Raw genomic sequence first — 26975 nt, 5'->3', positions numbered from 1 at the left:
AACTTGAACGAAGCAAAATCACACCAATAAATAACGAGAGTTTGCGGCAAACGAATAAAAATAACACCAGGCAGCAAAGAAACAAACAAAACAAGGTTTTAGAAACCAGGCATATGATGTCAAACAGAGGACACTAAAACACATTATTACCCTTAAATATCCCAAGCGCCCTGCAGAGTCACGGTTCATCTAATCTCGACGCAGATAGATGCATCTAAAGTAGAATCTTAAAGCAAGAGTCATTAATTTGTCTTCTAATAGTTAAAGACTGGTTATTCCAGAGTTTTGCAATATTTACTGTTAAAGAATGTTAACAATACTCAGTGCAAGCAAACGGTATAATTAAGTCCAATTCGAAGCGTCTCTTGGATACTGGACCGCCAGGGGGCTGAAGAAACAGTCCATCAAGCAGATAACCCGGTACTCCGTGGTGAAGCACTCTGGCCAGCAGACAAAGGCACAGATAAATATGGTGGTTTCCGTAGCTGGGAAAATTAAGCATCCTGTAGGCTGGGATGATATGTTTGTATATCTTGATTCCCGTGATAAAACGTAGTGCAGCGTTTTTACAACTACGTAGCTTGGTTCTAAGTTCAAAAGACAAATCCAAAAACAAACCAGGACAGTAATCAAGGTATAGCAAAAGTAATGCTTTAACAAGCAGGAGTCTTACTGATCCAGGCAATAATTTACTGCACTTTCTCCGACGCATCAAGGATTCATAAAATCTTCTGTTTGTAGCGCAAGTCTGCTGAGCTCCCGAGAGCGTGCTATCAATAGATACGCCCAATATCTTCAAGCAGTCCTGGTACTCGACAGCGCACTCCCCAATGCGGACCGGTGGCAAAAGATCCGTCTGCATCCGACCAATAAAGTTTCTGGTGGCTAGCCAGTAGGCCTGGGTTTTGCTAGGTTTTATTCGCATATAGTTTGACTGGGCCTAACCCGTCAATGCCTTAAAATTAGAATTGGACTCGCTGACAATACGAGCAGTCTCTTCAAACGGACCACTTCTCCAAATAATGAAGTCGTCAGCAAATAAATGGTAGGCACAGTGGCGCAAAACTTAAGGTGCTTCATTACTAAAGAGAGCAAACAGCATTGGACTGAGTAAACACACCTTAGACTTCACAGCATTAATTGCATCCACAATATCCACCGAAGTAACGTAGTGAAAGTAGAAGTCATCGGCCCCAGGTCCAAAGCCAGGAGCCAACTCGAGGCACGGTGGGGTGGTAGCTCCGTCGTTATCCGCAAAATGCGCATTCAACGCATCGATATCAATGGTGAGACCACCAGCGAGACTGGCCTTCACACGCATGCCAAGCTCATCAATGCAGCACCAGAGCTCCTCAGAGTCCCTGCAGTTCACCAGCCTATTACGGTTATACGAGCATTTGGTATTGCGTACCTTTGTTTTTACCTGGTTACGCAGTTGTTTAAAATCCAATAAAAATATCTCTCTGCCTGTTCTTCTGAAAGCGGTCCATGCTGTGTTGCGCCTGGCAATGATAGCCTTGATTTGCAGACTAAACCAAGGCGTGGGTCGTATTCTGAGCGTGAAAGTCCGATAAGGGGCATGATGACCGTAGAGTCCAGTCAGAGTTGTGGTAAAAAGGTCAATCTTATCGTTCACTGATCGCAGTACATGCAAAGTGTGCAGAAAGATCGGGTGTAAAATCCTCATTATTTAATGAGGTGAAGTCTCGGCGAAAAATGCCCCTCACCACCGATTTAGGCACCAAAAAATCAAACTCCGATAACAATACATCGTGCCGGGAGATCGACGGTACTCAGAATTAGACGATCGTGGTGACCTTGCAGCGGTTGCTGACACGTATATAATTAATTGTAGTGTACGAAGATTTTGTGTGATTGTTAGGGCTAAATGGCAGAGGCTCGAAGCCCTACGCATCAAAAAAGCTGGTGACTATTCTACCTGGCAGAGTCCGCTGCACAGTTGATGTTGAAATCACCAACCAGTAGAGTGAAGTCACATGTGTGGCCGCAGTTCAGCAAAGCTTCTTCCACGTCAGACCAGTAGCTGCTCTTGGGGGAACTGTGAACTACTCCTAGTAATATCGAAGTGTTGCCAAATCGTAATTTTAATCGTGTTGCTGAAACAGAGAGCGCGCATCAATGTCGCTGCGATATGAATCACTCATTTACACCCCCACCGATTCTCCCCTGTTCATCCACGCATAATAAGTAGTAGACTGGCACATCAAGAATATTGGAGTGTCTCTTAGGCTTCAACCAAGACTCACTGATGGCTAGAATGTGAGAGGTATGATCAGTGGTTAACTGCCTCACATCCAAGTAATGATGCTCGAGCGATTGCGCATTCACGTGACCGATTTTAAAAACAGAGGCACTATAGGGCGCCATAATCAATCGATAATATTTTTTGCTCTATTTGTTTGCGTAGTAGTGGGCATTGACCTCTATTCGTGGCTGCATGTGAAGTGACTGACAATTTACTCTTAAAGCAGTTGTTACAGCACACCGCGTTTTCACGGGTGCACTGTTTGGACTCATGCTTTCCTGCACAGAACCCGCAGTAAGAAGCAGCTCTACAGTTCCTTGCAATGTAGCTAAACTGAAGGTACTTATAGCACTGTACCAGAGAAATATGATCATTAAAGCGATATGCCAGCCAGCTGATGCTGATTCTTTCGCGCTGACGACGTGCCGCTCTGGCAGCCGACTTGACCGCAATAACACATGATCGCGATTTCTTACCATCACGTACCGGATTCAAATAAACAACTTTAATGTCTTAAGTGGTAAAGTTTGTAAGTTTTTGCTCAAGATTAGAATCAAAAATGTCTTCCTTGTCAAGTTCTATCGAAATGTCTTGCAGAATAAATCGTAGATTAAGTTTAAGGTCCGGCTTAACTTGGAGGCCAGCCGCCGTGAGTGCTGTGAAGCCAGATAGTGCCGAGACGTCTAACGACTCACTCTCGATGATAACAGAGCTCTTGGGCCTATAAAGAAGGCGTTGTACGTCTACTTTAAGGCTTCTGGGATTTATGGTACAAAGAGCAGCTTCCTTGGTGGCTCTTGATGACGGAAAGTCCGGTCAGTGACTCTCTATTGGGCCAATCGTTAGCTGTTAGGCTTACCTCGCCGAGAAAGGCTTGCCAGCACCCAGCGAAATTCTCGGCGCTGCATCAGCACCTGACGTGCGCGAAAAAACATCAGCAAAAGACAGGCCCCCAGAATTGGGCTGGGAAGCAGTGGCCGTAGACTTAGCCGCCTTTTCAATACGCTGGCATGTATCTCGAACTACAGTGTGTCGCATGTATGAACTGATTGCCCTGCGTGGAGATTTTAGTCAACGCATCAATAAAGGAGCTTACAGCCAATTGAATGGTCTTCCATTTTCCCCGTCTCCTTCTCGTTGGCCAGGTGCTCAAGACAAATATCACGGTCTTCGCTCGTGTGCTCAATCAGTTTCTTTACCTCATCAGCTGATAGGTAAGGGAAGCTGGTAATGTCGCCGTCGCTATCATCCATGTCGTTGCGTGGTCTTTTTCTAGCCCCATGACCTATAGGCTCCCCGTCTTTGTCCAGTGCCATCGGCAGCCTAATAAAGAGCAAGCGCTCCAACTGCTGTGGCTATGAGGATGCTCAATGTTGCAGTGAGAATAGCCTCGAGCAAAAATGTCGCACCAAACAAAAATACAAGCTACAGTGGGCGAAATCACAAGAGTTAACGTCTACATAATGATCAAAGCACCGTTGGAACGAAGCCAGCAAATAAGCACTTATTCAAGCAACTACAAATACACTTAAAGGTACGCAAATAATAGACAGTTTAAGATAAAATCAAGAGCCATCGTAGACGTGTGCCCTCGCAGCAACACAACTCTTGAAAACCTGGAGTGAGAGAGAGAAAGAGAGAGAGAGAGAATAGAGTAGGGAAGGACTCGTCAGACGAAGGTCGTGCGTGTGAGGGTAAGCGCGCGTGCGCGTGTGTGTGTGTGAGCCGCTGTAGTGCTGTCGATGTAACGTGCTATAGAATTTGTAGAGACGCAATAAATCATTTCCTTAAAAGTGGTTATGTTTTTCCTATTTATTTTTCTCCTTAGAAAGAGCGAAATCTGGCATATATCTCCCTTATTTCGGGAGTGGATATCCAGAGAACGAGGAACAAAGGTGACGTACGAAACGAGAAGTGCCCGCATCTTCAGTACCCCCTCCCCTTTTTCTTTACAGGTTCAGGAGCAGTGTAACAAGGGTCATTCGTGGCTGGAGTTCCCAGCCTCATGACGAATAACTCCGCTCGTGATGTCTGCCAATAAACGATTGACTTGGTTTCATAGCGACCAGCTTCATATAATTTTGTAGTGGACGAATCGTTTTTAAAAATGGTAGTCAAAATTTATTTGTTAGCAAAGTAGTTTAACGTTAGATGACCCTAAAGATTCCGATGAGATCGATGGTTAGTTAAGCATCGTCAATACTAATTATGGCCCTGGAAAGGGCCAGTAGTGATACTTCCAGTCATTCCTTATTATTATTCTCGATGGTGGAGAGCCAGCTAAGGGTAGCTTGACTCTTACCCTCAGAGTCTCTACGTACGGAGACCATCCTGGAGGAAGATACGCTGCTGGCCGAAGATTATCTTGTCTCCCATTCACTTTCTGCATAACTAACCGTTTACTGTTGGTCGGTAGAGGGGGCCTAGAGAATACCTTCTACGTGGGTATGCCGTTGGGACGAACCACTGACGAGGAGGTTGATGAAATTTTCAGCTAATGTGACTGCTTAAACTCCTTAGAGTTGTTTTCCCTAGCTAGCTGTTGTAGAAAAATTTGAGCTGGTAGCACTAGATCTGTTCGAAGAACGACCACGAAATCTTTAACTATTAGAGCAGATTGTGCTTTGGCTTAACGTCTCCTGGTGTTACACCGGAGACTTTAGCGTTCAGAACACCTTTTACTTGTAACAATCAGTATTTTTGGTGGTTCGGGATGACATTTGACGTAAAACGCTCGTTTATTGAAGAAGAGTATCATCGGTAGCCGGGATCTTCAGCTGCACGACTCCATATTCTATTTTTGACGTACTGTCGGTGAGCGTGAGAAATAACGCCCTCGTTGCTATTTGAAATTAAATTTATTATTTTTAGTTTGAGTTCATATTTTAAACATAAATATGTGTATTTGAATGAGTAAACACGACTTGCTTGTAACACATATACTAATAACATGGTGGAAGTATGCGGACGTTGTATGGGTAAAATTAACATGAAAATCATAAGTAAATAAATATATGCACATAGAAAAATTTTATCTTATTAATATTAAAGAGTCACATCATTTTAGCCATAGGTTAATTTCTTTGTTAATTTTATATTATAAGTTTTAGGTTCCCTGACAAAAATTCAATTTGATATGTGATTAATAAATTGATGTACGGTATACATATATATTTGTCAAAAAAGTTTTAACTTATAAAGACGTACTTCTTTCTGTAGGAGACCTATATAAACTTGCCGCAAGTATGAAGTTCTTTGAGCGCTAAGCTTTTTCTAAAAATTAGTGATAAATTATGTCAAAATTTAAATTTTTTTTGTGTTTTTGTATGACGTAATACACACTTAGTTAAGCGATTGCACTGTTGACATTTTATCAGTGCTTATTATAGCTTTATAAAATGTACTAACAAAAAGTGGTACTCTTTATTTTTGTGTCTGGTACCGCTTGAGCTTTAATTTCAACCATTGTGGAGTAGCTAATATTTGTCTCAATAAAATTTTCATACTTCGTGAATTATAGTGAGAAGGGGTTGAAAAATTTTTTAAAATATTTAAAATAACAGTGTGTAAACATACTTTGACCTATCCAATATTGTAACTTTTGCCTATATAATTCTACATTTTGTATACTTCCAATCTTAAAAAAAAAATTTGCTTTTTTTTTATTGCAGATAAACCTTCAGCTGCCAATAAACTTAACACTTCTGATGTAAGTATAAAATTTGTATCAGTCATTTGTTACATATAAAAAATTTAATTTCGTACATAGAAAGTACAGTCTTGATTATTTTCACAGCAGAATTTGATACAAATATTTATTAAAATTTAAGTGTATAGTAACGTAGGTTTAAAGACTATATTAGTTTGTACAGTTGAAAAAAACAGAAAATAAGCCATCTTTCATATTTTTATGTTAATTAAGTAATGGCAATCACTCTCTATAAAAATTAGGCAATAATAAATAATAAAAGCCCCTTTAACCAAGTTAGTTGGGGCGCTCACTGGCTACTTGTTTTATTCATTAACCAATGATTGAACATCTGTCAAGTTGGCACGCCACTTTTTAATAACAGCTTTCTGATTAGCACAGGAATTTGCAGTTTTTTGCATTTAATTTGCAGTTCAAATCCCAATTTTACAGTTGTTTATGAAAACAATAACAACTAAGGCACTGCCAACTTCACAGAAAGTTAGCAGTTCACTTGCCTCTACAACGACAACTGTGCCGACTGCAAAATTCTGCGTGGGCTAGGAATTTGCATTTTTTTGCGTTTCTCCGGATTGTCTGATGCCGATTTTGCGTTTGTTTATTTTTTTAACAATAACGACGTGCGCTGCCAACTTCACAGAAAGTTAGCAGTCCACTTACCCCTCCAACGACAACCAAGCCGACTGCAAAATTCTGCGTGGGCTAGGAATTTGCAGTTTTTTTGCATTTCTCTGAATAGCCCGATGCCGATTTGCATTTTTTTTTTAAAAATAACGACGTGCGCTGCTAACTTCACAGGAAATTGGTAGTCCACTTACCCCTACAGCAATAAATTATCAATAGTAATAACTAACACCTTAACGTGTAACAAGACAATTACCCGTGCGTGTAAGTGTGTCGTACTGTATAATCTTATAGGAAGAAGGTTCAACTAAAAGTTCAGTATTATTAACTAGACTCTCTAGTTTCTTATAGTTTTTGTCAAATGTTGATGAGTTTTGTTGGTTTTTCAAAAAAAAATTATAACCTTCAAATTCTATGTTCAATCGATACATATGTGATGATAATGTTTAAAAATTTAGAATTTTTTAGTGTACTTTTATGTAGTAACTTTTCAGGAACATGTTTACAAAGTTTCAGATCAAAATGTCGAAAAAAAAATTTTAGAGAAGCAGTAAGATGAAAAAAAAATTTTCGAATTTCATTCAGTACCTCGAGTAGTGTTGCAGTCAGATTTGGTGAAGATGATTTTTTACAAAAATTTAGTGTTACAAAAAACTTTGAAAAAAAATTTGATCGTTTAAGCAAGTGTTACGTACGATAGCATATAGCTATGCGTGCGTGCGCCTCTGCTGGCTTGGACCTGGAAGGTAGGGAAATAGAGAAGAGAGGTAATAGGAAAGGGAGAGAGAAGGGACAGAGAAATCAGCTAGAGACGCGAGAGCGTAAGAACGAAGTCTGCGAGATGAGAATACACGTACAACTTCCCTCAAATATAAATAATTCTAATAAAGCATAAGTTAACAACAAGTCACGCTTCTATTTATTACCGCACCGAAAATCCCATATAACAGCTGGTGTCAGAAGTGGGATACAGATAAAAATTTTTTACGGTCTCTCGCGTGCGCGGAAATAACTTAGTCTCGCGGAACAAAAAAAAAGAAATTTTTTTAATTATTTTCTTTCTCGACTTCATGGATGTAACAAAATAAAGAAATAAAAAGAATATATCGCTCGTCGCAAAGGAAAAAAAGTGTCAAAAGTGCCAGACGCCAAATCCAGCGTGTCAAGTGCCACAATATAAGGGAAACTGGAAAATCTTCGATAATGCAAGGATACCAGACAAGAAAAAACTGCATATCAACCCAGTGGACCAATATACCAGGACACTAGAGGCAGCTACCGTATATCAAACCCAGGAAAATACAGACAAAGAGAAGAAGCACGGTACGCCAAGCCTGGACTACAGCCACAGAACACGGGATACACGGCACAGCGACCCATATTTGCATGCACAAGCATATAACCGATATACAAACGACAAACACCCCATACAAAATTTTTTAAATTAATTAATAAGTACAAGGAGTGGCTAACTGAAAACAAAAATGAAAAAAGACTATTGACTAACACTCAATCGAGTGCGCGTATCTATCAGGCTAACACAAAATACACAGAAACGACAGCGTCTTACGACCAGGAAAAAAAATATATATATACAAACTAGAAAAGCACAAGACGAAATACAAAAAAAAGAGACTAAAGAGCAACACCATAAGTGACGAAGAAACAAATGATACTCTGGGAAGGGGAGTGCAGGAAGTCGTGTACGCTATTCAATAAAACTAAAGGAACAGACGGAAGTAGAAATAGATAAACTACTGCAGCAACAAATAATTGAGCTATCGACATCCCCATATAACTCAAATATGTGAATTGTTCTGAAAAACGTGATACCAAACGAAGAAAAACGCTAGAGGGTCGTATTTCCGGCTGTTAAACGAAATGACAGTCGGTACGTGCTATCCACTGCCATTCCAGAATGAAATTTTAAAAAATTTAGCAGCTGCAAAATGTATAACCGTGGTAGATCTGAAGAGTGGGTTTTTCCAAATAGAGATTCACGAGAAGGATGCTCATAAAACTGCGTTCTCAGGACCAAACGGACATATTAACAAATGCCGATGGGATGCATAGACTCGCCAAGTACATTCATGCGAGTGGTAACACTGGCACTAGCAGGCTTACAAGGTCGGGAGATAGAGGTATATATGGATGACATCATGGTATTCGCAGAAAACTTGGAACAACACAAGATAAGATTCAAAAGGCTCTTAAAACGGCTAGCCGATGCAAACCTTACAATAGAGCCAAGAAAATGCCGATTTCTTAGAAAAGAAGTGAAAGTGCTCAGTCATATTGTAGGCAACGGCCAGATCAAAACTAATCTGGAAAAAATTGAAGCAGTAAAAAGTTTTCCTAAACCAACAAATGCGAGAAAAATGAAACAATTTCTCGGGTTGGCGGGGTACTATCGATGCTTCATCAAGGATTACGCAAAAATAGCCCAAGCTCTCTCAAAGCTCACAAGAAAAACAGCCGAATTTAAATGGGAAGAAAAACAAGAACATGCATTTATAAAACTTAAAAACGCTTTATGCAGTGAGCCAGTGCTGAGAGCTCCAGATATAAACGAACCCTTTATCGTAACAACCGACGCATCCGACTATGCCATCAAAGCAATTTTAAGCCAGGGAGAGATAGGCAAAGATCACTCTGCTAATATGCATCCATATGCTTGAAGGGCAGTGAATTACGATATCCGACATACGACAAAGAATTATTGGCGATAGTCTACGCCAAGAAGCAGTTCAGGCCATATTTGTTCAGTCGTAAATTTACAGTCATAATTGACCATGAACCACTCAAACATTTCCAGACATCGAAGAAACCGGACTTAAAATTCACAAGATTGAAAGCACAACTTTGTGAATATGAGTTCGACGTTGTCTAAAGACCTGGGCAGAAAAATTAAGCACTGGGTGCTCTTTCTCGCAATCCAGTACTCGAAGAAGGGGAAAAAAACCCAGAACTACCACGCCGGAAGCTGTAGGAGCTTGCGGAAAAACAGAAAATGGACAATCACGAAGACATAAATGCACCACCAGCACGAATATATAAAATGCGTAGAAGGAAACAGAGAAATCTAATAAGAGAGAACAGGAAAGTCAAATTAGAAACGTCCGACTCAGACAAACCAGACAAGAAGGCAATTAAAAAGAAGCCCAGAAAACTTAGAGAAAGCGAACAGGTATCAAGTACCCGCAGCTGAAGTAGTAGAGAGACAGGATCAGAACAGAAAATGACAGAAAAACTAACAGATAAAATAAATAAAAACACCCTAACAGTGGTAAACGATGAAGAAGAAATTTTGTCGCAAGGACCAGCGGATGATAAACTGGCGTACATGTGCAAAGAGAAAAACATGTAAAAAGGGGTAAATGAGTAAACGATGAGCACACCATTTATCAACAAGGGTGTGACAGAGAAAAAACAACACAAAACTCGTAAACGACAGTTAGATAATCTACATAGGAAAAAGGCAAATTTCTCTAACACCGCCGAGCAACCGCACACAACTTAAAGGAAATTATTATCGCGCATTGTGATACACTAGCAGCAATGCAGAGGGAAACCAAACAAGAAAAAGATTAGGGTTACCAACTATCGTGGAATAGCGAGGCAGCAGAAAGAGCGAAGAAAGAGAGAGAGTGGAAAGCTAGGAAGGCAATAGGGGAAACGGCAGCAGCAAAAACACCTAACAGAGACAAAGAAAGTAAAGAGAAATCGGTAAATAAAAGAGGGGTACATGACCAGAGAGAGAGAGTAGAGCCAAAGGTAGAAAGCAAGTAGATGAGCGGGGGACAAAAATGACCGAACAAAGCCGAACGGCACCGAACGAACACGAGAGCCAATAACCGCCTGATACACAAGTACCCAACGGTGGAAACGATAAGTATAATAATAACAAAGGTCAAGTTACCAATTTAAGGTCAACATTTAATGAATTAACCAATCAATTCCGAACAAAGGTCTCAATTGACGTTGAGAAGAAAGACATCAAAGGAAAAGGAGGCATAGAAATCGATGTATGGGAAAGCGATAGCACACCAACTGCAATGAACAAAGAAGAGGATGCAGAGACTCAAGTATCAGGGACCCAATGCGCAGAACCTCACAGACAGCTAATAATGGTCGATGTCCCTAGAGACGGAAGTTGTCTGTTCCATTGCCTAAAACTTCTATACAAATTGACAGAATCAACAAACGAGCTCGGAAGAATTCTACTTGGGTCAGAATGGATAAATAAATGAAAGTACCCAAAAGGAACTAAACAAATACTAAATAACAGCCATGAATTCGGCGACGGAGAATGTGCTTTTATATTTTCACAAGAATATGAAGCAAACATATGTATACACCTACAAGTATCACCCGATAAGATGGTATACCAACAATTCATGGGGGGAAAGACGAGGAATTTAAACACATGCATCTCGGAAACGAACACTATTAAGCCCTCGTAGACGAAACTAGTGGCGATTACTCACCCAAATATAATAATGAGAATCAAAACGACGATTCCGACACCCAGGTACCTCGAGATAACACAGATGGAAATTTTGAAGGACATAGCAACGACCAAGACGGAGAGAACGATGAATAGGACGCATGGGTTACGGAGAGCGAGGAAAAGAGTAAGAGAGCGGAAGAAAGAGTGTGGGAGCCCAACGAAAAGCGCATAAGGCCCTCACTTGAACCACCACCCCTACCAGATCCTGAAAGCGACTGTAAGCCATTAACTGAAAAGAGTACAATGACGATAGTTATAACAATATTAATTATGTTAATAATAATAGTGATAGTGATGGAATAATAATAATAATAACAGAAGCAATGCAGAGTATAAAAGTAAGAAAGAAAATGTACCGATATAGTATATCGTATAGGAAGACAGGATACACAGAAACGTACGTGTATAAATATATATAGGAAAAAGCGTTATTTTTTATTAATTCGTGGCCCTCGGACGAGCCGCGAGTAAACAACAAATTATACGAAAAAAAATATAACATCTTACTAATAGATAAAGCAAAGTTGCTAAAACCGTTGTAATCGCTAACCGCGAAAACTACTGAACCGATTTTGCTGAAATTTTGCACACTGATTCATGATACTTTCTAGATGGTTTTAGTATAGTTTTTATCTTAAAAAATTTAATAACAATAGCAATAAATGAGCTCAAAGTTTTGCAAAAATACGCCAGCTTTTCACTTTAGTTCAGTAAATTCCGCTAGGTGGTGTCGACATAAAATCGAAGCCACCTGCAACATAATTAAATAAGTGTGGTTATAATAGGCCGAAGCGTATCGATAGTGGTATAGTCGAGCTTCGGCAGCTCAACAAACTGTACAGAGAATGCTGGTGATAGTCCTGCAGCTGGTTATCCCGGTTACGGACTATCCCGGTTACGGACGACACTCTTGTCTAGAGGGAAAGGGACCTAGATGTCCCTTAACCCTGAATCTCGACGAGTGCGATAAAAAAAAAAAAATTAATTCCAACCGATGCCGTCTCTGCCAGAATACCAGAAGACATATCTAGCCAGAGCACAATCTGCACCAACACTTCAGAGTTGTGTGGCAGTCCCACCTTCCCACCTGGTGTAGATAGAGAATTTGTGGCTACAAATGTAAGCAAGGGAAAACAGCTCTGAGGGGTACGGGAAGCCACAACGGCTACCTTCTTGGTTGTCGCGTCCCCAACGCGCTTACCCACATGTTCCCGTTTCAAGATAAGCAGTTGGTTATCCGGGGAACGACCCGGGACGAGATATTCTTTGGTCAGCGGTGTACCTCCCTCCATCACAGTCTCCGTACATCGAGACTCCCAGGGTAAGAATCAAGCAACCCGTAGCCAGCTCTTCATCATCAGGAATAATAATAAAGAATAGCCTGGAAGTTTCACCACTGGCGCTTTTTAGGGCCATTATAAGTATTTACGTTCCCTACTTAACCATCAATTTCATCGGTTTTTCTTAGAGGCCACCTAAGTGTAAACTACCTTGCCAACAAATACAATTTTATTACCATTTCCGGAAGCGGTTCGTCGACTAAAAGACTATATTAACTAAAGACGGGCACTATTAAACCAAGTCAGCTATTCACTTGCAGACGTCACCTGCGGAGTTGTTCTTTGCAAGGCTGGAAAACCCGGTGACCGACGACTCTATATTACCCTCTTGACTCTAAGCATTCAACCAGGAATCACTGATCCTCTCCAAGGTCTGCGCTGGTTAAACCTATAACAGCTATAAAGGAAAAAAACTTGAGCCAACGGGGCAGCCTCCACTAGACAAGTATCACTAACCAATCTCCCCATCTAAGATCACCAAAACAACTGAATCTGCACATAAAAAAGGTACTTTAGACACCAACGTCTTTGACGTTATACCAGGAGACGTTGGGAAAGAGCACTACAACTAGCCCCAAAGCTTCGGACTTTGTAATTTTTCTCCAGTATGGGGCTTCAACAACCGGCCAGAAAAGATCACCCTGAGGTATCCAGGCAGTCACAATTGTTATTAACTTTAGTCTAGAAAGAGTATACTTAAGGAGCTCACCGGTCTTTTTTAGGGCCATCAGACGTTGAACTACCTAGCCAACAAATATATTAAAATTAACAAAGTTGACTGAAAATAGCCTTTAGGGGTCATAAAAGTCGTAAGCATGCCAATAGTCGCAAAAGGGTATATTGGAAAGAAAACTTCAAATGTATCTAATGAATACAATTTGAGGCGTCAAGAAACTGACGCAGAAAATTTATCGAGATTGAAACAGCAGCGTTAAAATCGACAAATAAAGAATCCATTACGTGAGAGATCAGCTTTTCATTTTACCCTCACAGCAATCTCTGAAATCTTTAAAGATCCTACTTCAGATTTTTAAATAAGTAGAAAATGTATTTCTGTTTTTGTGGCAATAAAAATGTTGGGTTTAAGGTCCAGGACCTTGTTGCTCTGGTAATAAAATTGTGAGATATGAGAAAAAAAAATTCTTTTTTAATATACATTTTTTGGGGGCTTAAAATCTTAACAGTTTTGAAAAATAGCCCTTTTCGTGAATTACACAGAACAAACTGTAAATCAACAACTTCTTATAGCCATCGATTATTTTATGGCATAAAGAACGCACGGTACTTTTCAGTATAATAATTTTTTTGAATTTTTACACCTTATTATTTGACTAAATAAACTATATGGATTCCGAAAAAATATGTTTTTAATAAGAAGATTTTTGTCCTAAGATGTATCAGGAATATGTGTAAAATTTTCTAACTAAAAATGTTTCACATTACATGTCAACACACTACGGTGTTTTATTTAGTAAGTCTCGGGCGAAGCCGAGATGGGGGGCTGCTAGTCACTAATAACTACGTAACCAAGAGACATTCAGACAATTAACACCCTCCTCTTCTAAAGGAACAATATTGATAAAATACAAAACAAAAAAAACTTTTTCTCGTTGTGATATTCGGACGCACGCGCAAAATAGAGGCAAAGAAAAAAAAATAAGAAAGAGAAGAGTACACTTATGTGAAATTTTTTTGGCTGTACAACATCCAACATACAGGAAAATGGGTAGTAGGATAAAAGATAGAGTTATTATATTTTGCAACCCTCAAAAAGAAAAGGTATTGTCAAAAAAATTAAAAAAACCAATAAAAAATATTGGTTATAATAAAAATATTTCATGTTTATACTCGAAACCATAAAAAAAATATAATAAGAATAATAATAAAGAAGTAAATAAAAATAATTATTATTGTTTGCTATAAGAAAAAAACAATCAAAAGAAAAACGTTATTAAAAATACAAAAAAAGGGATATAATAACAAAATATTTACAAGTACAATTACGATTAAATGTGACGCATTTCAGAATAGTGTTTTAAGCAGATTTTAAATGACGTGAGACATGCAAAGTGCAACAAAAAAAAAAAAGAAAAAAAAGTCTTACTTTAAAATTATTTTGATTTTAATTATTAAGAAATACAGCTGCAATTAAAAAAGTTCTACCAATTGCACACTCAGCTGTAATGCGCCAAGTACTCTATTCATAGTCAATCCTAATATTTCTAAATTACTATTAAAATCAACGATTATCAGAGGATGACAATAAATACTGGAAATTCTGGAGATTCGGTCACATGACAAGACTAAAATAAAACTGAACAAGGGAAATACTCACACACATTTGGGTTGGAAGCCACATAAGATAGGGTTTCCTCCACTGTATGAGGGATCAAAATCACAATTAAATTTGAGACAGCATTTCACCATGACCGTGACAATAGCATCTACATGCATAGTAATACAACATAGCAGAGCCTATAGGGGATGGTTCTCAACAAAACAAAAAAAAACATTTACATACATTACATATGTACATACATACGTAACGGTATGGAAAAAACCCTATAATATGAGTCATCAGTCTCATAAACGAAGCCAGAACATCCTCAGCAGACGCCTGTGATAAAATTTCTCAAAATCCACAGCGGACATAAAACATAAATTGCCAAAACAATGGAGCAACCCTGCTACTAAAACACTGTACAATATTATTAGTAAATGCTAGTACTACCATGGCAGAAAAGATACACACCAGAAAAAAAACAGCTTAATTATGACAACGTAAATAGAAGTCAAAAACCCTCGTATTGCCTGACAAGATTATGTATCCAGTGAAGAAAAAAAAACCAAACATTTGCGAATCATACAGAAATAAAAAAAAAAAAAAAAAAAAAACCAACAAATTGCTGCCAAAATACCAACGAATTTTCTATACATTTCCCTTCAAACAACGTACATGGTTAACAATCAGAGAAAAAAACAAATATGTGTTATAGCTGAGAAATATTTTAAATTGATATCGGGCAGAAAGAACAAAACGCACTTCGTATATGATTGAATCGCGTATGCAATCAACACATCCTTCGGAGTCCACTAATATAAGCAATGAAAAAAAAAAAAAAAAACAATGTTATATTTAATAAGAAAATTAGTATAAGAATTTTGTACACAAAAAAAAAAAAAGTTGTTACAGAAAAATAAGAATTTAACACGAGGCCAGAAAAATATATGTGTAAAAGGGGTGCAAAAAATAAGTACCTAATGGCAAAATCTATTAGCATATAATAAATTTTAAACAAATTATTTTTACCCTGTTACGTTGGGTGCAAAGATTCAGCATATTTACTCAACTTGCCTTTTCTCTCTTATCACAATGGTCGAATTTAAGTACCGTTCCCACAGAAGGCCCCGCTGCTGACTTGTTATAGAATGATTTCAGGTAACAAGCGAAAGAACACCAGTCGGAGAGCCAACGAGACGTCACTGGACTATAGTTTGGCATTGAAACCGTCAATAATTTTACAGGAAGGCATCAAGACAAATCTAAGTGGCGTACTGATACAAGGGCAACAATTGTCCAAGCAACCAAAAAAAAAAAAAATTTATTAATAATAAAATTAATAAACGCAGTAAGACCTTAACCCTCGACATCCTTGACATCAAAAAAAAAAAAAAAAAAAAAAAAAAAAAAATATGAAACTGACAATTATACTAATTATTATCCAATGCAAGAGTAAATTGTTATCATATCCCTGTATAGTGAATATGTACATAAATAAAAAGTGAGAAAAATATAGTTAAGCGTTTATATAATATAAGTAACTAAGCGAATTCTAGAATAAATTTTCTTGTACAAGGGAAACGTGCAAACAATAAACAAAAAAAATGTACACACATAAAATATAGCGAATTAAACCAGTAGAGAAAATAGGAATAGAGCGCTTCAAACCACCTTCTTTCCTCTAACCGGAAAATGCTATACATCACAAACAACACAACACAGACATGCACTTCAAACATAAAATCGCTGCCAAGGACGTCGGCGTCGCGGCCTTAGACGTGTTACGTACGATAGTATATAGCTATGCGTGCGTGCGCCTCTTCTGGCTTGGGCCTGAAAGGTAGGGGAATAGAGAAGAGAGGTGATAGGAAAGGGAAAGAGAAGGGACAGGGAGATCAGCTAAAGATGCGAGAGCGTAAGGACGAAGTCCGCGAGACGAGAATACACGCACAACTTCCCTTAAATATAAGTAATTCTAATAAAGCATAAGTTAACAACAAGTCACGCTTCTATTTAGTCCCGCACCGAGAATCCCACATAACACAAGCAAAAATGAGACAATAGGCAAATGTTGTAAAATATTAAAAATAGTACTTGTAGTGCTTCAAATTTAATAAAAATCGCGTATGCTGCAGTTTTTTATATGCTCAAACATTTGCTACCAGTGTGACAACAAAATTTTTAAATAACGGCTTATTACAAAATTGTTAAAATTTTTTTTTACCGGGTTACCGCGTTACTTTTTTGGCCTTGTCACCGGTGCTACTCACTCACCACCTATATGTGCAAGTGTATTACCGCACCCATTTCACCAATCTTCGAACAATTGTTATACCTTATCATAACCATGGCCACAGTGGCAATTTCTTCGGTGAATTACCTTGCCAGTTAAGCTGGCACTTTTGTCACACCAGTGGTTCATCGGGTCCACTAGTCACTGTGTAGCCTTTTCCCAGAGAAGACTTAATATTTTAGGACGTCTACTCCTTGCCTGTTGAGCCGGCACTCTCTGCCGAAGCATCGGATCCAGGCTGATAACCATCCCTATAGATAAGCCCCATGTTTCAGGAACCGCTCCTCACCGGTAAGGCCAGCGCTTTCTGTTCCATCGCCTGGAATCGGATCCGCTAATCCCTGCCTATAGCCCTAACACTGTTTCGCATTCACTCAGACTCGAAAACCTTTGCGCAAGGAAAATACTCTGAAATCACTCTGAACGAAAATTCCGCAGGAAAACACGCCCCGAAACAGATAGGGCTTTATAGGAACTTTTTTACCGATGAAAACAGTTTTTGAAAAAATTTGCTTTTGCTTGGAATCGAAGTCATGACCCCTAGAACGGTGTTGTATCAGTACCAAGCCCGCTTACCATTGAACCAACCTCGCTACTTTGCAAAATTGTTAACTAAAAATTTCCATTTCTGTACACTTAGTACGGTATGAATCTGTACGCTTGATACAATATAGACACAATATTAATTGACATGTACTTTGCAGCAATTAGTATATATATCCAAAAAATGATAGCAATACCTTAAAAATTAAGATTTTCATATAAATAAACAAAAAAGTTTTTAAAACCTTATTACTAAGAACTGTAATGTCATCGCTTTGGAACATAAAGTTTGGCAACAAAGTCATTCAATTTTTACGGTAAAAGCAAAGGTACAGTTGTGACAAACGAATCTTGACTATAGTTGTTTAAATAGCTTCAGGGTGATTTTTTTGTAAAAATCTATCTCAATTAGCAATACTTTTTACCGTAAAGCTACAGTTATCAGTGAATAAGGTAATAATATTCACTATTGACAAACGATGGACTGTTGACGGCATTGTTTTACTTAATCAGGGGAAAACTTACTGTTGCTTTCACGTTTACAATAAATGAAAATTTTTTGGTCCGCGTAGGAGCCGAGTTACGATACATTTTACTTTTTTGGGCCGTAGCAGCCTCTTTTATTACTATGTTGACTTTGGACCTAGCCTAACCACATATGGAATGTTTACTTTGTATAAAAGAAAAACTTTTTCTGGATTTATTTCACCATCCCTTTTGTCAAAAGAAAAAGATTCAGTTGACAAAAATTCCTTCTGAAACTGCCACCTTAAGCGTCCGTTGCCTGCCGCGAGCCGAGCGCGCTAACGGCACATCGCCACAAGCAGCCCGAACAGCGGAAGGTCAACTGACGAGTTTGTCGATGCTGTTACCCGATATTTATTTGTGTGTCTTGTGTAATTAATTAATAGTCAACAAAACCATCCATGAATTCGCGTTTTGATCTACTCTTATAAAATTTTTTCTTAATTACGTGCTGGTGCTATTATTTACATTTTTGTATCGTTATTATAAGTCACAGTAACGCAGTATTTTCCAAAATATTCGCTTTAAAATCGTTACCGAAAAGTACCAATACCAGTTTAATTTTATAGTAATGTGGTATTCTGTATAATATTACGTTAGTGGCTGTTTATTGACATTTGACAAAAGATACAGTGCTGTTACATTACGAAGAATGCGGAAAAATTGTTCTCAAGATACAGTAATATAAATAGCATAACCGTACAGCTGAGAAAAAATTCCAAATGTGAATGGATCAATACGCTATTTTGTAGGTCGTTTTGTGACGAGTATTTAATTATCTGAGTAAATATCGGGTGACAACAACGGCTACCGGCCGGGAGTGGACGCTCAAGGTGTCAGTTTTAGTATGAATGTTGGCTAATTTATTTTTTTTCTTATGACAATTAAAGTATTGATACAATTAATCCGGAAAAATTTTCCTAATTTACAAAGTAATCAATTAAGAAAAGATTAGGCCAGGTCCAAAGGTGAAACAATAATTATAAGGGAGGCCGCTACAGTTAAAAAAATAGATATATTATATACTGTCTCCTTTTGGCCCTACAAGTAACATTTTTTGTAAAGTTAATAAAACAAAACGTGCAATAGTTAACACTCTATTCAACATTGACGAAATTATAGCCTTAGTAGAAAATGTTTTTAAAGTTTTTTTGTTAATTTATTGAAAAATCATAATTTTAAAGGCATTTATGACATTTCTAGTGCTTACTAATTTCAGCAAAATAGATCTCAATTTATATCGCAATATCAATTGTATATTCCTAATTCCAAATTCCTAGTCCACGTAGAATTTTGCAGTCAGCTTGGTTGTCGTTGTAGGGTTAAGTGGACTGCTAACTTCTTGTGAAGTTGGCAGCGCACGTCGTTATTGTTAAAAAAATAAACAAATGCAAAATTGGCATCAGACAATCCGGAGAAATGCAAAAAAATGCAAATTCCTAGCCCATGCAGAATTTTGCAGTCGGAATAGTTGTCGTTGTAGAGGCAAGTGAACTGCTTACTTTCTGTGAAGTTGGCAGTGCCTTAGTTGTTATTGTTTTAATAAACAACTGCGAAATTGGGATTTGAACTGCAAATTAAATGCAAAAAAACTTCAAATTCCTGTGCCAATCAGAAAGCTGTTACTATAAAGTGGCGTGCCAACTTTACAGACGCAATGATTAATAGCAGAAGCGCCGTCAACCGAATAAGTTGGGTCGCTCACTTACCCCTTACTTTGTTAATCAGGTAACAATAAATGATAAAAGCGCTCTTTATCAAGTTACACAGGACAATTATTGGCTGCTTTGAAAATAAAACAATGATTGATAACAAATGCTTATCGCACTAAGTAACTCCGGGCACCTGTTGATAAAAGAGTCGTAGATATTTTGCTCGAACGAATCAAGTTCACAATCATTAGTAAGCTCACTGTTGGAATAATGTTTTTTAATAATTAATGTAGTAAAATCTTAATAAAATACTCAAAAAAATTCTGGACTATATTAAAGAAACAATTTTATAAAATAATTTTTTTTTAAATTCTTCACAACATGCTTTAGAAAATTCCTTAAAATATTATATAGAAAGTTCTGCAGAACATTCTATACAAAATTCTTATAATAATTCCAGAAAAATTTTTTCGGATATTTCTTAAAAAGATGCTTCAGACAACTCTCTGGTAAATTCTATTGAAAATTCCCGAGAGCGATCTTAAAAAATCCTGTAAGAAAATTTTAAAAAAAATTTTCAGGACTATTGCTAAAACAATTTGACTTGACTATTATATAAAATAGGATAATATTTCTATAAATAGGTAACATAAACATTATTGAACGTATTTTTCGAGATTATTAGGATAATTGTGCTACAAAGACCTAAACACTCTGATGAATTTTTAAAGTAAAAATATGCAAATTCAGAAATCAAAATTATTCTTTGCAAAAATTAAATTTGTAATAGACAGTAGTATCATTATTTAAAAATGCATATTTTTTTACGAGCAAATTATACGTATGCTATAAACTGTAATATATTTCTACATTTACTACCATACATTTATATAATAATATTTAAAAGTAAAATTATTAAGCAGTATAATTTAAAAAAAATCGGGAAAAAAACTAAAATTGTCATTTTTTTGTTGACGAGTGGTACATTTTACAGTTTTATGTAACTTTTAAAATGACTAAACCTTATTACTTTGTTTACAGAAAAACAAATTTTGTTGTATATTTGAAAACTGCTCATTAAATTTATGAAAGACTTTATTAAACGAAAATTTTAGTCAACAGAGAGAAAATAACAATAGATATGATGCAACTTGAGGTCAAAGTGAGAAACGGTAAAGTTAAGTGGCAATACTTCTTTTCCTAATAAAATAGTTATTTTTTAAATAATTTGGTTTATTATCTAGATACTCAGAGGAATCTATTTGTTAAGGTAGAAAATCTTAATTTTCTTTGGAATATCCGTTATTTATTATCTATAACTTACATTTATCATATAAATCAAACTCATATTTTTATATATTTCACTCACATGGTTAATGCGTGTTTACTAACTATGAAGACCATAGGAACGGTACAACTTATTACTTAACACTGTAACTAAAAAATTATTTAGTTTAAGGGGCACAAAATTGAGGGTTAGGATTATATCATGTAATTGAGATATTAAAATTTTCTTGCTTCATTTACGATTTGCTGCCAAGTAAGTCTTCTATCTTATTAATGCCTTGTCTTGTCTAGCTTTTTTTAATGGCTGTAAAACGCGCGCACATACACACAACTTCGATTCGTCACATATTTTTCATTATTTGTATTATTGATTATCTATGGGACGATTTTACTCTGGGAGAGTCATTTATCCGCCCCCCTTTTCTAAGGCACTGTTGTTCTTTGCTCTTATTTGATAATCTGTATGCCACAGTAAAAAGCATTTTACTAGTTGCCTACATATATGGTATCCTAGTGATTAGATCGTATAAGAGGCATCTTATAGTTAACCGGGAGGAAGTGACGGAGTGAAGTCTCGAACTTAGGCTCTTCCAGGTGGGAAGCAAGCGCTCTACTATCTTAGCTACTGAGAACTTCTAACGCTGCGTGCTATCTACTGTGAAATTACAAAATATCTGTATCCGATATCACACTGTTAGTAGCTTTGCTTAACTGTAAGAACACGCCTATCCCAACTATACACAGGGAAATTTGGCTTGCAGTCAACTTTATGGTAATGTGGCATCCCATGTCATATACTTAATATTCATTATTTCGAAATACACAGCTCCGTTAAAAACTTATAAAAAGCGAGTGCTCAGCGATTGTTGAACATTGAGCTGTATACCTGCTTCTGCAATCTCGTGACATATAACTTACTTCCTTTGAAAAGAGCTGCCGTCGCAAAACTCTAACTACGCGTGCAATTTCCAAATAATCTCATACAGCGCTCATCTTACAAAAATCAATTTGCACTAAATGTCTGCAAGAATGAAAACAATCAGCAGTTTTAACATTTATTACTGAGAATGATCCACAGCGAATATCGTGAACAGTTTCAACATCAACTGTACCAAATGCAACAACCGAGAGATCAGCGATTTTAACCATTGTTCGCGGTATAGTTGTTGCACCACGTTTATGCTTGTGTAAATTTAGAGTAATTGGGTTAAGCTCTGATTGGTCGTTCGGATCCCCAACTTGACGTGTCCTCTTTAAATGCAAGAGTATAAAAACTCCTTGCACATACCAATAATTGCCTTTTCTCTTTCATCAAGTGCTCCAAAGTAACTATAAAGGTTGGAGAGTGAGTTCTATTGCGTCATTTAAGTGGATGTAAGACTTAGTTCAGTGATTAAGCTACGTGTTGAAAGAGTGCATTTTAAGCGGATGTAAGACTTAGTTCGGTAATTAAGCTACGTGTTAAAAGCGTGCTTTTCAAGCAAATGTAAGACTTAGTTCGGTGACTAATCTATGTGAGAAAAACTCGAGCAAGTCAGGCCACTGTAAGCTTGCCTAAAAAGTGAATCAAGGAGGAACAAGAAAGAAAGGACCGTCGACTTGGGTTCCGATGGTAAAAGCAGCAGCCTAATTATTTCCATCTCCACGAGTACTCTCGTGTAGGATTAAGATCATCGTTGCGGTCAACTTTGTAAGATCTTGCGACTGCGTGCGCGCAAGCAGCGGTTAACCAACGATCATTGAAGTAAGTTAAGTTAAGAAAAATAAAAACTTGTTAAAATATCCTAAACGCGAATCTGAACCTTCATAATTTATATTATTTGTAAAATTAATTATTATCGGTATCACGGAATAATTAACTCATCAGATAAGACATAACTTGGTTGTTGATTATATTTCTTTTCTTAATTAAAATACTCCAATTACTTAATTATATAAAGTATTCCAAGAATCAAAATTTTAATTGATAGAAATATAAATTTTACCTTGATGAATAAATTATATACCAAGGATAAATTAAATACATAACGGATGATAAAAACCTTACAAGGACGTAAGATAAAGAGATGAATAAAATGTGCTATGACCATATTACATCAGATAAATTCAAACAGCAGGTCAACGCCAGCTTGGCGTACGATATACCAACACCTCTGTACACATACTATTCGTTGAAACCTAACACCACAACGCCGAGTCAACGATCTAAAAGAAAAGCATACTGTAAGTAAGAGCAAATAAGGCCTTTGGGCCGACAGCTGGTTCCTGACGAATAAAAATTAAATTTATTTGTTTGTAGAACGAATCTACGAGCTTCGCCCTTCACTTTGAAGTTCGGACGTAACAGTAAAAATATTTTCAGGATTAAACTGAAACTAAAGAAATTTCAATTTGAGAATTTTGAGATACACACGTCTTGTTATCGCTGTGCTAACAAATTTTCGGCCTGTATTTGTCGGTAAAGCTATGAAATAGGAATAAAGAGACTGAAGTAAACCAAAATACATCAGGAACACCGGCTAAAATACTTAATTTTTGACATTTGAAAACTCGAGTACACAAATCTGAAATTAATAGTAGCTCAGTCGCCTCAGCTTCGTCTGCTTTTTCAAACTTACATCGTCGCGCTCCCACGTGACTTGATAAAGGATTTAAGCAAAGCTTGATTTATATGTGTCATTTCACATTACGATCGATAACTCAATTTACAAAGCTGTATGTATGAGATACATATAATTTAAATATGACAAAGGCTTACTTCGGTAAGAAAGAATACTAGAAACCTGTACAAAGTTGATCCGTTAAATCGATACTTTTAATAAAAAGTACCATTGCTTTTGAAATAAAATGTTTTGGAAAATTCGATGTGAAAAAAGAATATTCGCAACCTGTCCAGCGGCCAGTGCAGGAAGCTGCGCCCGCTGCAGTCTCGGCTGAAACGGCGTTCCATGGGCTGCTACATGCCTAATTTTAGAAATTGTTTGATACTGTGCAAGTATTTTAAAACTTTTTTTGTAGTAAAGTGCAATATATACGTATGCTTGCGCGTCAGCGTGCCTGCAAGCATCTTTATTAATAGCAATAATAATAAAAGTTGCTCGTATGATAATAATAATTATATTTTCCTATGTACATTTTCCTGATATTTTCATGTAGGCCTTGGGAGCCTTTTTTCGGCTGATTTCCAGAATTAGATTAGTGAGAACATGATGTAAGCATAGATGGCCTAATGGATTTTTTCATATTAATAATTGCGTATGGTAATTAACCCCACTGAACATTAATCCAAACAAAGTTCTAAACTACGAGAAAGTTAGGTTAGGCAGCACACGTAAAGGACTGTAAAGTAGATTAATGGACATTTAATCTGTACCAACATCCTGTTTATGCACCTGTCTGCTGGATGCATCAGGTTGGATGGGAGGGCTGGTACTACTAGCCACTTTAACATTGTTTATTATGCGATGTAAGGATCGATTCACCGTTGCCAGCCTCTTGCTGTATTGATGTGACAGGCATCAAACTTTTCACCATCGCTGCCAACGTTAACGTGGGCTCAGGGCGTTTGAAGTAACTATAGGACAGCACACGTCATCTATCTAGCCCATGTATAGGCATTTGCGAAAGAGATGTTTACAGGTTAAATTTGCGTTTTGCACTTTCGAAGTAAGGTACTAAACTTGACGCAAGGATTAAGTAAAAAAAAAAATGATATGCTGTTCCGTTATTTTCTTGAAAACGTGTTATTTGCACGTTTTTATAATATTACAATCGTTGTGTGTGTAAGAAAAACATAAACAGACTTGTCCCGTAGGGCCTGTGTTAATTGTCCCTGACTTGGCTTTATGTATTGAAAAAGTCACGTGATGTCTTAGGATTCTAATGACGAATTACATTAGTATAAAAAATTGCTAATTGCACAAAATTTGTAACCACTAGGTCCAGTGGATAAGGAATAAAATATAAACGAAGATAATTTCAGTAAATAAATTTTAAAATAACATTTCAAACAACTATTGCCAACGTTTTAACTATTTCGCTCCATAATATTTAACACTAGAAATAAATGCCAATGAGGGCAGCTCATGGATGCATGATTTGCAGATTGCTTCTTTTTGCAACATAGTTGAATGTTTTTCACAAAAAAAAAAATGAAGCTTACTAATTTTTTTTATCACAGAAAAAAGCAAATTTTTCTATGCATTTGTACCTAACATAGTCACTTGTAATAAGTATTTATCGCAAACTTACCAATTAACCCACACTATCACTGCTCTGCTGTAGAGGTATTATAACTTTTGAAAAGCGTTTTGCACATCGATGTAAATGCGGAAAAAATATTCATGCTGGTTTTTTTAGCAACATAATTTTACACTATCAATCAAAGCATAAAATCCTATAATATAAGTTGGAGTGAAAAAAATTATGTCCATAAATTCTCTAATAGGACTAAAATAACAGGGCACATAAGTAAAAAGGTAAGGGAAAGACAAGATAACCGCAAGAAGTATTCACTTTTTATTTGACTTTTTATCTTTTCGAATAAAAACAAATTTCATAATTATTTTATATTTTGTGTAGTTTTTACAGCTAAAGTTGACATTTAGAGCAGATAGAAAGTAGTTATAGATTCATATGTATACTAGTGGGGATCTGCCCCCCCTGCACCCTCCGTGTGCTAATCCCCCATTTACAGTTTGAAATTAATTAGTAAAGTAAAAAATTGTTCTCATTTTTCGTTTTTTCTTCCTACAATCTTCTATCGAAAAGTAACTTAATCGAAAATATTAACACATTGAATTTCAAGATAAAATATTAAACTATAACTTTTATAATTTAATAGTTAGTAAGACATTAAAAAACACAAAAAAATTAGCTATACTTTTGACAAATTAATTATTCATTATAAGCTGGTCTTTGCACCCTATTCGCATTCTTACCATTAACAGAGTATTGGATGAAGTAACTTAGAAATATTATATACTTATCAATTATAAAATATTTCATTATATTATAAAAAAACGTTATTAAAAATCAGTGTCTAATATATTCAGAAAAATATGTATTATAAAATTATAAAAATTCATCGTTCCTTTCGTACATAAAAATAATTTAATAGAAGTCATTCATTGTAAATGTTCTGAATAAAAAATTTTCAATGAAAAACAATTAAAAATTTAAATAACATTCAAATAAAATTTAATTCTTTTAATGACTATAATTATTGTAATGATTACCTCTTTCATGTAAATGTTTACGGTCACATTTTATAGCATCTTTTCGGAAAAAATTTTTACCACGCTGACGACACAGTATTCATCTTTTTTCTTTATGTATGAGTAAATGTCAGTTTAATTTTGTTTATGTTTTAAATGATTTGTTACAAATGATACGTAGTTTTGATAGGTAATACAAAGATTTGATGTTACACCTCATACATATTTAAATCAATTATCGCATTTCGTAGATCCAATCGTATTTCCTTAATTTTTTCCATACAGAGATCGAGGATGGAGTATAAATTATATTAAAAATTCAGCAAATAAAAGAACAAATTAACATGTTTACAATATTATTTGTATAGACTTCCATATAAGCCAAACTCTGAAAAGTTTAATCCTTTACTGTACGAAGGACAATTGACTTAAAAATTTTTGTTACTTACATGCATTATGATGAAGAGCAATAGAACGGATTTTTTTCGAAATAGTAAAAAAAAAAAAGAATAGAATGTTACCAAGGATTATAAAATCATGTTATAAATAGTGCATCAAATATTTCAAAAAATTTTGAAAATGTAGAAGTTGGCAATCATTTTATTTTACTTTTAGCATGTATAGGCAGTCTTCGATACATGCAGCAACATTACCTAGACGATGTAGCCATTATGAGAAAATTCGAAAAACCAGAATTATTTGCAACAGTTACGTGTAACCTAAAATAGA

General features: G+C 36.5%; 1 protein-coding gene across 7 annotated transcripts in view; it reads left to right on the top strand.

The window, feature by feature from the left end:
* Positions 1 to 26975, top strand: part of PIP5K59B (Phosphatidylinositol 4-phosphate 5-kinase 59B) — a 712665-nt gene that overhangs the window by 102281 nt on the left and 583409 nt on the right. For all 7 annotated transcript variants that reach the window (XM_089598110.1, XM_089598109.1, XM_089598112.1 and 4 more), the window contains one exon: positions 5938 to 5975. In XM_089598110.1, the coding sequence (XP_089454236.1) occupies positions 5938 to 5975 (38 nt within the window). The remainder of the gene's footprint in view (positions 1 to 5937; positions 5976 to 26975) is intronic.

The sequence above is a fragment of the Copidosoma floridanum genome, unplaced genomic scaffold, assembly GCF_036245765.1.
Source record: "Copidosoma floridanum isolate Cflo_tuat_1 unplaced genomic scaffold, Cflo_Japanese_pri ptg000005l, whole genome shotgun sequence".
In the NCBI taxonomy this organism is placed as follows: domain Eukaryota; kingdom Metazoa; phylum Arthropoda; class Insecta; order Hymenoptera; family Encyrtidae; genus Copidosoma; species Copidosoma floridanum.
This window is presented reverse-complemented; position numbering and strand designations above follow the sequence as displayed.